This window comes from Nematolebias whitei, chromosome 16 (assembly GCF_014905685.2).
Source record: "Nematolebias whitei isolate Nwh7 chromosome 16, NemWhi1, whole genome shotgun sequence".
Taxonomy (NCBI): domain Eukaryota; kingdom Metazoa; phylum Chordata; class Actinopteri; order Cyprinodontiformes; family Rivulidae; genus Nematolebias; species Nematolebias whitei.
Genome location: NC_056513.1, coordinates 15,674,842 through 15,688,866, shown reverse-complemented (window position 1 = coordinate 15,688,866; position 14,025 = coordinate 15,674,842). Strand labels below are relative to the sequence as shown.

At 40.0% G+C, this 14,025-nt stretch overlaps 1 protein-coding gene across 1 annotated transcript in view; it reads right to left on the bottom strand.

The window, feature by feature from the left end:
* Positions 1-455: 455 nt before the first annotated feature.
* Positions 456-14,025, bottom strand: part of LOC119422896 (carbohydrate sulfotransferase 12) — a 15,113-nt gene continuing 1,543 nt past the window's right edge. Inside the window, exons 2-6 of the mRNA XM_037690306.1 lie at positions 11,685-12,293; positions 9,072-9,214; positions 8,063-8,191; positions 3,123-3,315; positions 456-1,083 (exon numbers count right to left, since the gene is read on the bottom strand). Coding sequence (XP_037546234.1) covers positions 811-1,083; positions 3,123-3,315; positions 8,063-8,191; positions 9,072-9,214; positions 11,685-12,185 — 1,239 coding nt within the window. The 5' untranslated portion in view covers positions 12,186-12,293 and the 3' untranslated portion in view covers positions 456-810. The remainder of the gene's footprint in view (positions 1,084-3,122; positions 3,316-8,062; positions 8,192-9,071; positions 9,215-11,684; positions 12,294-14,025) is intronic.

The window sequence follows — 14,025 nt, the reverse complement described above, 5'->3', positions numbered from 1 at the left end:
TTGTTTCCTTAGTGTCTGGCTCCATCTTGTGTTGTGTTTATGTCTTGCGTCTTCAGTCTGTCTTTGGCAGCTGTGATTACTCACAGTGCCTTCACTTTGTCTAATTGGTGTTTCCCGTATTTAAGCCTGTGTGCTTGTCTGTCCACTGGCGATGTCCTTGTGAACTCCTTGTAAGTTTTGCTGACCAGTCAGCCTTTTCTTTTGTAAATAAATACTTTAATTATTCTCCTGAGCCCTCAACTGTCTGCCTGCACCACTGGGTTTACCAGCATCAGCCTCTCACGACAAAACCTTATCTAGTATAATTTTAATCCTGATATATATATTTTTTGTGTTTTAATCTTTGCTTTTACCAAAGTCTTTTCGTGTTGACTTTATATACTTGGTCTTGATTTGTATTTCAATGCCTTCTTGTTAAAATAAAATAATAAAAATTTTACAAGAGAACTGCTGCATCAATTGATTGTTTTATTAATTATGTGGTCTGATAGGTATAATCAGAGATCCTGAGGTTCAACAAAAATTATCAAACACAGGGGACTTGTGTATTTTTATAAGTAGTACTTGGTGTAAATTTCAATAAAACTTAATCATGAATGATTAAAAAGTATTTCAACATGGAGGAAAAAACAGATGTGACAATGCGAAGTATAAACAGGCACATTATGGAAATCAAATAATATATAAAAATGAAAAACTGACAGGCACTTTCTCATTTGACATGTTCAGAATTAGTCAAATAGCATCACAGACTGGCGTTAAGACAGAATCTGGACGAGTACCGGTCCATAATCACAGAGCCTAGGTGGTCTACTGGTGGAGCACGCTGTCAGGTTTGGGGTAGCCAAACATCTCAAAGTCTGGTTCGTACAGCTTGTACAGTTCTTTCCTTTTAGCAACAGGTATCTGTGAAAACCAGTCCTGTTCCCAGCTGGCTTCGGTGCGGTTTCTGGAACCTAAAGGGAAACGCAGGAGGTGATCCACATTCAGCAGCTTGAGAAGGTGCTCCGAGTCTGTTTCCAGAGTTTCTAATCGCCCAATGAAGTCGTATTTCACCTGACATGGGTGGCACAAACGGTACACCTGCAACTCACAGAAATACAGCCAACGATAAAAATCTGATCGATGCAACACCCACACAAACATATTTACCAGTGGAAGTACAGACCTGGACTCAGCTCTATCCCTGTGTTGTTTCTAGAACCCAAATGTTCTTTCGTCACATTTAATTTTTACCAAAATTGAACGTGGTGGCAAGATGGTTGTAGTTGATAGAGCTGCTTCCTCTCAATGAGAAGGTTGCCAGATCAAATCGCAGCCGGGGGCCATTATGGGTGGAGTTTGCATGTTCTTTATGTGCATGTGTAGGTTTTCTCCGGTTTCCTCCCACAGACCAAAAACATGCATGTTAGACTAATTGGCAACTCTAAATTTGTCCCTAAGTGTGAGTGAGAGAGTGAATGGTTGTTTGTCTCATTTGTCTCTTATGTGTCCCTGTGAAGGACTGGAGACCTGTCCAGGTAGTTCCCTGCCTCTCGCACAGTGACTGCTAAATATGGGCACTAGTGACACCCCCCCCCCCCCCCCCCCCCCCCCCCCCCCCCCCCCCGCGCGACCCGAAAAGGAAAAAGCGGGTAAAAATAATGGATGGATGGAAAACTGAATGTTCTTGAATGTTTAATAACATACAATACTGCATCATTCCTGAATTCTGATATATTTTTTGGGCCTGAAGGCAGCCTAACATTCATGTTTGTGGACTGTGGAAGGAAACTGGAGTACACAGAAAAAAAACAATGCAAACACGAGGAGAACATACAAACTCCACACATAAAGACCCCAGGTCCAAACCGCAATTGAACCTAGGACCTTCTTGCGGTGAGGCAACGGTGCTAACCACTAATCCATCGTGCAGCCAAATAATGAAACCTTCTCGACCAGTTTCTTGATTGTTAAAGCACAAATCTGACGCTCACAATCACATCTGTTCAACAATAATGTTATTACAACAGTTTTTTGCATTTTGATGCCTTAGTAACAGTTAATTATTTTCCCTATATAAGTGGGTAATACTTGAAGTTTTAGATGTCCATAAAGACACATAACAATTAATATAAACATAAAAACAAACCAACATTGGATTATAACTATTACAACAAATTAATTATCAAAATGTAAAGCAAAAACAAAATCACAAAATAATAGTAGTAGAAATGAAACATTACAATAACAAATCACCAGAACTTCTTTCTGGGAAGCACGAGAAATTTTAAATCAGCAACACGCATCCTTTGATGCATTGATCTTATACCAGGGCTATTCAACTGACGGCCCGGGGGCCAAATCAGGCCAACGGGTGAGCTCAGTTCGGCTCACCAATGGGTTCATTTTTAAATAAAACTAGATTTTAAACCATAAAACAAATGTACTTAATGATAATAGGTGCTGGATGTCTGACCCCTGCGCTCTTAGCTTTCAGTAACTGTGGTCCCCTGCCTGAGCAGTTTTGTTGAATAGCCCTGTCCTATACTGTTAATAAAACTCGGTACATGAGCTTATTTTCTCCCCTCTGGAGACATACAAATACAATTAAAGTTCTTGTAAAGTCGGCAACAACAAAAAACATTTAAATTTTTAATTGTTAAACTGTGTGTTTGAATTAAGTTGTATTGTGTTTTTTTCAGTGAATACAACTTGATGAACTTGAATCTTCTGATGGTACTTTTGGATTTAAAACCCCTCCAGTCGTGATTACGTGGTGAGGAAGTCCCATCTCTGGACTCATTATACGTGGCCAGTAATCTGATTCAGCATGACTGACGACATTGTGCGTAGCCGTTTATAAAAATATTGATCATTTACATCCTAAGACGTTTGAATCCTACTATACATTTCATAATCAAAATGAGTGAATAGCTTATTTTGGCACACTTACAGGTGAGACAGTCATCTTCAGCACACCAAAACTAATGTATAAACTATAATACACATGTTGAACTGACCAGAACTTGTGTGTGAATTGAGCAGACATTAAAACAATAAAAGAAAAGTCACACTCACATTTAAAAACTCCCATAAAGAATATCAAATAAAACTTTAGTGAAGTTGTGTTTTTTTTATACCTGCCGCCAGTGTTCATTGAAGATGTTCTCCCTCTCCGTCTCAGGATCGACAAGGTATGATATAAATTGATGAAATGTTGGTTTGATTCCTGCTGCAAATGCCTCAGCAGCGCTCTCTGCCAAACCCTCCGACACGTTACCGTAACGATGCAGCATAACCGAACCAAAATGCCTGAAGAAGTCCTCGTTGGGCCTTAACACACAAATGCACACGTGCTTCGTGAATTGATTAAACACAAAAAAATGTAAAAATACAAAACAACTGGACTTTTATTTTGTAGTTGAAGACATGTTGCTTCCTATCCAATGACCTTTCTTAAAGCATAACTGGAGAGAGTGAAGTGTAGTGAGTCACGTGGGTACGTGTCACTTGTTGTATGACAAAAATATGTGGTATATATTTATGCATACTTTTCACGAGTTCTTCATTTTTCTGACTGTAATGTCGTGCATTGAATTTAACAGAAATGTGAACGAGAGACGTTATTATCTTTGACCCATCAAATGAATGGAGTCATTTATTTTCAGAATCAAAGTTTAACATCAAACATTTACATTAATTTGGCAAAATATGAAAATAATAACAGACAGTTTCACAGAAAATGAACTTCAAATCACTCGGCGGTGATTTGAGGACTTTGCTTCAGATATTTCTAAACTATCTGTACTAGTTTTGTGAGAGAGAGGTGAGTTTAAGAGGAAATTGAGATTTATCTTACAGAGGAATATGTGAGGGAATTTAATCTGTTTAACCAGAAATTGCACGCTCCGTCAGGTATCTCAGCTTGTCCCAGGTACACTTTAGTCGAAGAAGAAACCGTTACCTTGTTGACGATCGATCACCTCAGTAAGAATCCTTTTCAACTGATATCAGCGTCTCCGTTGAGAACTGCTAAAATCCTTAGAGAGTCGTGCGTGGGTCGTTCAAACAGAAATTATAATTCCAAACGTCTCTGGATCATCCTGAATTCTCGAATTCTCTTCAGAACTCCTTGAGCACTACATGAGAACTTTTCCATTCTCCATTCCAACTCTCTCTCCCAACTCTTTCTTCACCATTCCAACTCTCTCTAGACTGAATAGAACCGGGAAGTTGTCACATTTTAAATGAGTTTACTTCCGAGTTTACTTCAGAGCTTTCTGATTCGTGGATGGACCAGAAAGAGGTGTGGTTTTTTGACGTAAGTTATTATCAAAAGTCAAGGATTGTTTTCAACATACAGAAAAGATTATTGCAGTCGGCCAGACTTCGTGGAGTCTCACACTTGGTAATCTTTTCAAATAGTAAAACATGACATTTCTTCTTCAGTAAACATTTAGTTGACCGAAGCTTCAACTTTCACACACTTACGACTTGACTCATTTCAGACAGAAAATCAAGAAATGCATATTCAGGTGATTTCTTGTTTGAATGAGGAATAAAAATCATTACTTACTGTTTATGTAAAATAAAAATGAGTAGTTCTTTTCAACCTGTAAAGCATTGAGTGAACTAACACAATTTGATTATCAAAACATTTGTAAGACAGTAATGATTATAGAGGATTGTCTTTTCTGCTTGATTAATTCAAGAAAGAAAGTTCATCAGATGGCTCAGACTCTTTCAGATCAATGAAAATAACAGTCTCTGTCCATCTGGTAGATTTGAGGTCATCTAGTTCACTACAGAAGTTTGAAGCTTTAACCTGCATGAGATGCTCTTGTGTAATCAGTGGTTCCCAACACTGGTTCTTGAGGAACACCATCCCGCATATTAAGTTATTTCTCTACTATAACACACCTGATTCAGTGATTTAATTACTTCCTGAAGTTCTGAGGAAGCCTGTTAATCACCCATTCATTCAAATCAGGTGTGTTGGAGTGAAGAAGCAACTATGCAACCATGCAGGATGGTGTTCCTCAAGGACCAGGGTTGGGAACCACTGACATAGATAAGATAAGATCAGATAAGATAAAACAAGACAAGACAAGACAAGACAAGACAAGACAAGACAAGACAAGACAAGACAAGACAAGACAAGACAAGACAAGATAAGATAAGATAAGATAAGATAAGATAAGATAAGAACTTTATTGCTCCTGCAGGAAATTGTTGTGCCAGAGTTTCGGTACAAAGGAACATACATAGATGCACATGCAGATTAAACTCACTGCCCTCCCAATGGTGAGTCATTAGGGTCTTTGTTTGCCACACTATTGAGGACCAAAATGTTTATATTATGGATAATGAAGACAGATGATTTGAAGGGTGGAGGGGGGGAGCCATTTATGTCAAATCAGAAAAACAACTTTAAACAGAGGAGAAGGTCTCAGGTCTCAGCTTTCCAAGGCCTATAACTCTGTTTTTAGGTGAAATCGAAACAGTTGTGTTGTGTTTCGGCCATTTGTCGACACATTGATTGCGGCCGTATTCTCTGACACTGAAACTCTTTAGATCTAGGTCTCAGAATGGAAGTTTTCTTAAACTACCAACATGGTTTTGAAGAAAAAATGTAACTTATGTGAAAGCACACATGCGCACCTTTGTCTGCAGTCAATGACTATTCTTGTAGTGAACTAAGCCTCAGGTTAAATCCTGACCTTGAGGGCCTTCCTGGGACAAGAACTGTATTTCATTGATTTGAGTCCAGAAACACAAAATCAAGTCCATCCAGAGACTTTCTAAGTGTCCTGCACTTAGTTCAAACCATTTTAAATGTTGAAGTGAACTACTCATTTTAAATCAACTGTGAAACAGTATTAATGATTTTTAATCCTCATTCAAAGTAGAAGTCAAGTTAAGGTCTGTTACAGAGTAATTATTCATTTTCTTGATCTTCTGTCTGAAATGAGCAAGTGTAAGTTGGTCAAAGGTCAAGTTTCGGGCAACTACAAGTTTACTGGAAAGAAATGTCATGTTTAACTTTTTCAGACAGATATGAGAGAACTGACTCCACGAAGTCTCGGGTTCTTCAAAACATCTTCTGTCTGTTCTTAAACAATCTAATCTTTTTCCCTTGACTTTTAATAACCTCTTACATCACTAAAACACACCCCTGATTAGCGCTTTCAGCCAATCAGGACTTCCCAAATGAACTGGAAACAGAACTCTTTAAATGTCGACACTTCCTAGTTCCATCCAGTGCGGTGGGAGAGCAGTTCGGTTCGGAGAGCAGAACCGAACAGAAAAGTGCTGGAGAGAACAGGAGGTTCCAGACATGATCCGAAGTTCTTCCGAGTCTCGTGGGAATTATGGAATCTTCCACATCTGAGTGGAACCTCTGACGGACTTACTCCTCATATGAGTCCACCCGGGAGGTGAACGTGCTGTTGAACGAAGTACCGGCACTACTCCGAACGGTTCTCTGCTATCCTTACGGAGACGCTGGAAAGCGTTGAAAGAGAACTCTACACCGAGGCCGAACTATCGTCTGCAAGGTAAAGAGTCGATCTTCAACTGCGAAGTGTACCGTGGGATAAGCTGGGTCCAAAGGAGCGTGTTGTTCTGGTTATACAGACACATATTCCCTCATCCATCCTTTCTCTCCATTTAAACTTCATTTCCATCTTTAAAACTCTTCTATCTTGCCAGTAAATCATCCAGATATTTTCATAAATGTCTGTTGTAAAGCGGCAAGCAGATACCATGGCCGTATGGTCTCTGATTGTAAAGCTAATTAATTAAGCTGTTATTGTAATCAATGTTGCCAAATTAATGTAAATGTTTGATGTTAAACTTTGATTCTGTTAATAAATGACCGCATTCATTTTTGATGGGTCAAAGAAAATTAACGTCTCACGTCACATTTAATTATTCAATGCACGATAGAATTCAGTCCAGAAAAATGAAAGAATCTGTTTAATTTATGGATAATATCTCACAGATATATGTTCCATTACATTCTGCGCAAGCAGATCAACAACAGTAGCAATGGCTGATAGCAGAGTGCTGTTTGTGCTGCTCTCTCTTCAATTTATTGGAGACTTTCACACAAATATATGAGCTACACCGTCTGCTTGATCTGTAAAAACACATTTTCCCATTCTATGAATATTGAATGAGCCTGTAAGGCAAAGGAGAAGGACATGACCTGGGAGGACAAGCAAGTGGTGGGATACCTTTGTAAAGGACGATGTGCAAAAATCACAGCGCCAACTAGTGACCTGACATGGAAACTACAGCAGGTTCGGCATATTTTGCAGTCTGGTCTAAACACAATTACAGCACAGCCGTGTCAACCAGCAACGTTTGTACAATCAAAGTTGGAAAATATACAACGTTTGCAGGAGACAGTTAATGTGTAAACTGGATCTTAAACTTACCACTTCTTTCAGAAAATTTTGAATAAAGTAGATGCCATTTCCTGCATTCTGGTGTATTTTAACAGGTTGTTAAACATCTACGTTTACCTCTATTTGTAAACACTTGCTATTTTAAGAGAGCAAAAAGAAGTAGCCTGACCAACAGCTCTCTCCTTGTGTGAATAGAGCACACTCCTTCTCTTAAGCATTCTAACACCCCCCCCCCCCCCCCAGGGGTGGAGATTTTTTAAGGGTAGAAGCAGAAATGCTTACTTGAAGGGGGTGGGGCAGCTCTTATGTGATATTAAGAAGATCGTATGTAGCTGTTATGTTTAAAATTAGTGTTTATATAATTATTGTCAGATTACATATCAAATATGTGTTTTATTTGTTGAAGGCAGTCACATTTGTTCATAACTTTATTATTAGTAAAGCTGAGATTTACCGGATCCAAGTAAACAGTTACCAGAACGCACCCTTTCAAAATAAGAGTTCTCAGATCCTGTTCGGTAAGAATCCAGCTCAAATTAAGCCCTGCCTAGATAACTTGGAGTCTACACAAGCAACTTATTAAATAGGTGACAGAATTACTGTTTTAAATTACATGTAAAAATCAAACATTTTCCAAAAACAAATGTTTATGCTCAATAAATACACACCTTCCAAACTTGTTCCTGAAGGCGGAGATCAGGCGCACAAAGGGGTCTCGAACAAACAGAAACTTTGTGTAGTGCTGGAGCTTGAGTGCCATCAGGTGGCGGGACAGTGAACCATAGTGTCGCCAAAATCTGCCAAAAAGAAAAGAAAACTTTCTAAGTTGGAGCTGCTTTTTACAGTTTTGTAGTTTGCCAGCTCAGTAAAATAGTTTAAATATTCTGTGACCACGCATGATTACAGGAAAACAAAATCAAAGTATTTCAAAATGGAGGTAAAGATGCATGTTGTGTAACGCTGCAGACTGAAAGAACGCGTTCAGCTCCCGGTGGAAGAGAATGGACCACTTGTGCTCTGCCTCTTCCAAGTCTCGACTCACTAAACGTGCCTTTTAACTCACTGACAGCTTGTCATACAGCTGTAGTAAAATTTCACATCTAAGCACTATGATGGAAGCATTCCTTCTCTATATGAGAACTATTACACATCAAAAGCCGCGAGCCAAATCTGGTCCCCCAACACGATAATTTAACGTAATACTGGATATCTGTTCATTTTTTCTTTAAAACAACTGATAAAGGCATCATTTAGTGTAGACTTCTCTTGCCAGCTGGCTAACGTTGAGGCCAGAAAGACAGCTGGATCATTCTGTCATTACTGATTCTGATGTGGAAAAAGCAACAGAACATCAAGTGAGACAGATCAAACTCGTGTTCGTGAACCTGCAACCAAGAAAAAATACCGGGTATCTGACTCAAGTTGATGTATCAGCTGAAAGCGGCCCGTGACTTGGACAAAGTTTTTAAATTTTAGCTCCTTTTGGTAACCGAGTTCAACATCCCTAGCTGTGTGACCCTGGATGAATACTCACCTGCTTTTATGTATCTTGGTAAACCTTTCTAAACATTGGAATGATTTGTCTTAGTTTCTACCTATGACATGGGATGAGGCTATTAAATAAAATGTATTTACTGGGTTTCATAAAAATACATTCATGTGTACTAGATCTCATACTTAGCAAAGGTGAGGTGGAGGGACGAGTTGTGTACCAGGTCAGCAGGCACAGTCTCTGGGTCAGTGTAAGGTTTTCCTGTGGAGGGGGAGACCAGAGACTGAGACAGGACCACCATGACTCTCTTCCAGTTGGTGCATGCTACCTGAACAAAGAGCAGCCATGGGAGACAGTAGAAAGAAAAAGTGTGAATCATTCAGAAATAACAGGAAACTAAACATGTGTGTGTGTGTGTGTGTGTGGGGGGGGGGGGGGGTTGTAAGCAGTGAAACAATGAATTGTTGACTTTTTAAGACCCGATTGTTTTCTGGGTTGTGTTTTTAACGTAGTTCACAGACAAGAGATTTTTTTTTTTTTGTGATCCGTGGAGCCAAAACGAGTCAGAACGATCACATGAGTGAACGACATCACCCGACTAGGCCTGTCACGATAACAAATTTTACTGGGCGATTAATTGTCTCAGAAATTATTGTGATAAACAATAATACTGTTTGAAATTTGACCATAATTAGTAATTATGGTCAAATTTAAGAGGAAATGTTGGTAATTTGTTTTGTGTGTAGTACCTTTTTTGACCACTGGATGGCAGTATAAGACTGTTTGAACCGAAGGATGGATAGTGAGGGAGCGAGCAGTGTGTCTTTAAGAAAATGGGAGGGAGGCCCCTTGACGTGACATGAGCTGTCTCTCGTTTCTGTTTTTCGGTTCTCAAAATGGTGGACGCTCGATGTGGTTTGAGCTCTTTAGTATAGAATTTGTCACACAACGCTTATAATAAAAAAAAAAATCACTAAACAATTTCTCAGCTATTTTTTGCAGAGAAACTTAGGCACGGTTTCAACCATGAATTTTGGAGCATCGACAAGACGGAGGTTTTTCTCCTGAGGTCGGCCTGTTAGCTTAGCTCGTAGCTTAGCGTTTCAGCTTAGCTGCTTTAAACGATCCAAAAACGCAAATTTGGATGGTTGAAATGGATTTTAAAGAGGGGGGGAGGGGTCAGTGAAGAGCACCGGAGTTGAGCCTTTTGTCATCCAGTGTCTTCAGTAGAAAGAGAGATATGAAGAAACAATAAAGCCGATAAATGAAAATGAGGTTGATAATTTTCATTTATCATGTGATTAATTGATTTATTGTTTATTGCGACAATAAAAATCCATTTTTCTAACTGGCACTCTCGTACGCATAACTAGCTTATCGTCAGGACAGGTGATAAAAAAGAAAATTTCAACAAACTACGTATCATTTTGAAGCTTTTGGGATGGAGAATTTGAAAATAATACTTTAATGTTGAAATATTCCTCATTGTGACTCCATCTGGCAGCACAAATCATAAATGTTGCTTTCAAGAAGCTAGACTGTTTTGTAATCTTTTAAAAGATTGTTAAAAGACTGTAATCTTTTAAAGTGGTCTTCATCAGTAGTTCCTCAGACTTTTTGAAGGTCTTTCAAATCTTTCAGTGCTTTTTTTTTTTTTTGGGGGGGGGGGGGGGGGGCTTCTTTACACTTATGTTCTGACCATATTGTGCAGTGTGTGCTGCGACTGCTGACAGACTAGTTGGCGACTCAAAAAGGCAGGAAAATTATGAGAAAATATGCAAAACTTCAATTTTCAGTTTCACTGAACTCTTGAGTGTTTGGGTGACCAGCCAGCTGGGAAGATACGCGAGTCACCGGTTTTTCAAAATCACAGTTTGTTTTGTGTGCATGGCTTGTAAAACTCTATAATTGCCCATGCAAAGTACTGTATTTTGTTGCCCACCTCTGCCCACATTGTACCCGCCTCGTCTCGTACCCACATTAGACACTCCCCACATTTATGATTTAATCTTCTTGAGTACGCATTTAAATGGCGATAGGCGGATTTGGAGCAGCTTTTCAATCACTAATAATTATCACTAATGTGGTTTTTAGATCTGGGCATTTGCCCAGGATGTTTACAGACAGAGGAGAGCCATAAAGTTGTCAATATACAGCTGTAAGGCTCCTAAAGCACCTGCAGCAAAATTTAGATGATGGGTTGGAGACGCTCATGACGACTTTGTGACTATGTTGGGAGAAAAGTTGTCGAATAAGTTGAGCATGGAAAAACTTTGACTTGAATAATTTTGAACATGGTTAAAACTCAAGCGACAGAAGCTTAAGCGAGGACGATGAGAATCTGTCACAACATATTTTGGAGACTCCCTCTTCAGTGCCGTTTGCCAACTAGCCGCAGCCCAGTGGGATATACCAAGTTAAAGAAAATGACCAGCTGAAGTGTCAAGACAAAAAAAAAAACCTATCTACAGCAGATAAACAGTATCTGAAAGTGACATCTGTCTAAACAAAAACAAAAATGTCTCTATGAAAAAAAAAATCCAAGTATTTGAAAACTGAGGGGAAAAAGCAGTCGAAAGAAAATCCTTGAAAGACCTTCAGAACACTGAAGAACTATGGATGAAGATAAATTTAAACTATTACAAAGATAGTTTGGTTCACGAGAAGCTTAAAACAAAGGAGTGCCTCAACACTTTTGCCCAGTTCAATCTATTGGTAAATAGCAGTACAGTGGTAGTAGTACTTGTATAAATTATCAATAACATGATCACATGAAAACATCCACAGAGCAGCTGTACCTTAGGAACGTAGCAGTAGATAATCTGATGTGTGTCATCCACAATTAGGTGATCCAATTCCCTGATGGGGATCTGTTCAAACGCTCGAGTCCGTCCTGGAAAATCCACAGCGCCCTTTCCTAAACACACATCCATGATCCTTTGCTTTCTCACCTTTTGTTCACCATCATCAGCAGTCTTTACCCCCTCATACTCTGATTCCTTCTTCTTTTGCTCCACATCTGTAATTTTCTGAGCTGCTCCTTTTGAGATAAGTGTAGCTGCAGACGCGGTGGTGTAGACGGTAATAGGGGGACGGGGCCGTGTTCGATCAGTGGACACGGACAGAGGAGAAACTGCAGTAATGTCGGTGCAGCAACCGGACTGAGCGAACTTGTGTTTCAGCTCCTGAATGGGGTAGAGGCTGAAGCCTCCAACGTCGTCCCAGTAGACGATGATCAGCAGGATGACGAACAAAGAGCCGAGGAGGAAAGCCACCCGCAGTCTGTGCCATGCTCTCATGGCTGTGCTGCATCAGAAACTGTGATTGGTGCAACAAAAAGGGAAGCGGTTATCTCCGGTCCATCATGGTCCTCTATTAGACAGAAGTTGACACTTCCTGCTGGGTAGCTGCAATTAAAAGAAAGAGGAAATGCAACTGAGGTTTGTGTTTTTTAACAAAAAGTTGCCTAATTTAGAACGCTAAAAAGAAAACAAAAAGTACAGCATGGAAGCAAAAACAGTAATGACAGGTTAATTACCGAGATTGGGGGGGTTGTATTTATTAATTTATTTTTAACTCAATATGCCACATGAGATATGACTGCTGGTATGACTGTAGAACCACTAGACTGAGGAACAGCTTCTACCCTGAAGGTTTAAGACTCATAAATCCCTAACTGGGAAAATCACTGTAATCCCACTTTAATTGGACAGTTGACACTTTGTGCTGCTGATTATCCATGCTGCTGATTTCTTACCATATGCTGCTGTATTCATATCCATCTGCTCACAACAGACTCATGTTCAGGCTGCTGTTTAGTATACTGTTTTATATTATATTAGCGTATATTTTAGATCCTTGTATGTTTATTTTTTATAGTTTATATTACTTTTAGGTGTAACTGGGATCTTGAGTACACAATTTTGTTCCACCTCATGTACCACATGTGATGACAATAGTCATCTTATACATGACAAAAGTCATGTGGGGAGTGGTGGCGCAGAGGTTAGAGAGGTGGGCCTGTGATCGGAAGATCGCCGGTCCATGCCCCAGTACCGACAACATTAAAAATGTGGGTGGGGTAGGTGAAGCAACCACACTTGCCCCCACACTCATTCGCCCCACTCTGGGTCCTTGAGCAAGGCCCTTAACCCCCATCTGCTCCCCAAACAGGTCTCTCTTGAAAATGAGTTCTCGTGGCTCAATGAGACTACCTGTGTAAATAAAGGGTAAATGAAAAAAAATCTTGAACCTTGTTCCCAGGCAAGGCCGGATTTACCATACGGGCAATCTGGGCACATGCCCAAGGGCCCTTGGCACAGAGGAGCCCTCTGCCGACAGAGGAGATGAGGCACTCTTCCCCTCATCCATGCGACATAGCACTATGAGGGAGGATGGTGAAGCAGCTCACAAGAACGGTCGCGATGGAGCAGAGTGAATTTCCGTTTTTTTCAAAATAAAACACAAAACCCGATAAAATTCACGTGTCCACCTTATTCCTGGTGCCTTATTCCGTGATATGTGCAGCGACAACGAAAGTTTACGAAGAGGTAAAAACATTCAACCAATGAAATCACAGGCGAACTTTCATTCCAGCCAATCAGCGTCTTTTGGAGTTTCAGCGCTAACGTGTGAAGAAGCTAAGTAGCTACAAGCAAACTCCTTGGCTTCTATTGCTTTTCCAAGCTTTGTTACTGCATATTTCATGGCATACCGAGGAATATTTGGCGTTGTGGATTTATCACAGAAGTTTACGGTCGTACGACGTCAAACAATGGTGGTAAGTAAGATAATCCCACGACATGTAGCCGTTTTTATCATGCTAGGTGTTAGCAATAGCAGTAGTGCTCAGTGTATATCTGGATGGTCAAAGGAAAAGTTTACAAGACATCGGTGAGACCAGCTATGTTGTATGGTCTGGAGACAGTGGCATGGACAAAAAGACAGGAGAAAAAACTGGAAGTGGCAGAAATGAAGATGCTGAGGTTCTTCTTAGGAGTGACAAGGATGGATAATAAGATTAGGAATGAGATCATCAGATGAACAGCACGGGTAGAACAACTGGGAGATAAAGTTAGAGTCCAGACTGAGATGGTTTGGACATGTCCAGAGGAGGGACAGTGATTTGGATATGTCCAG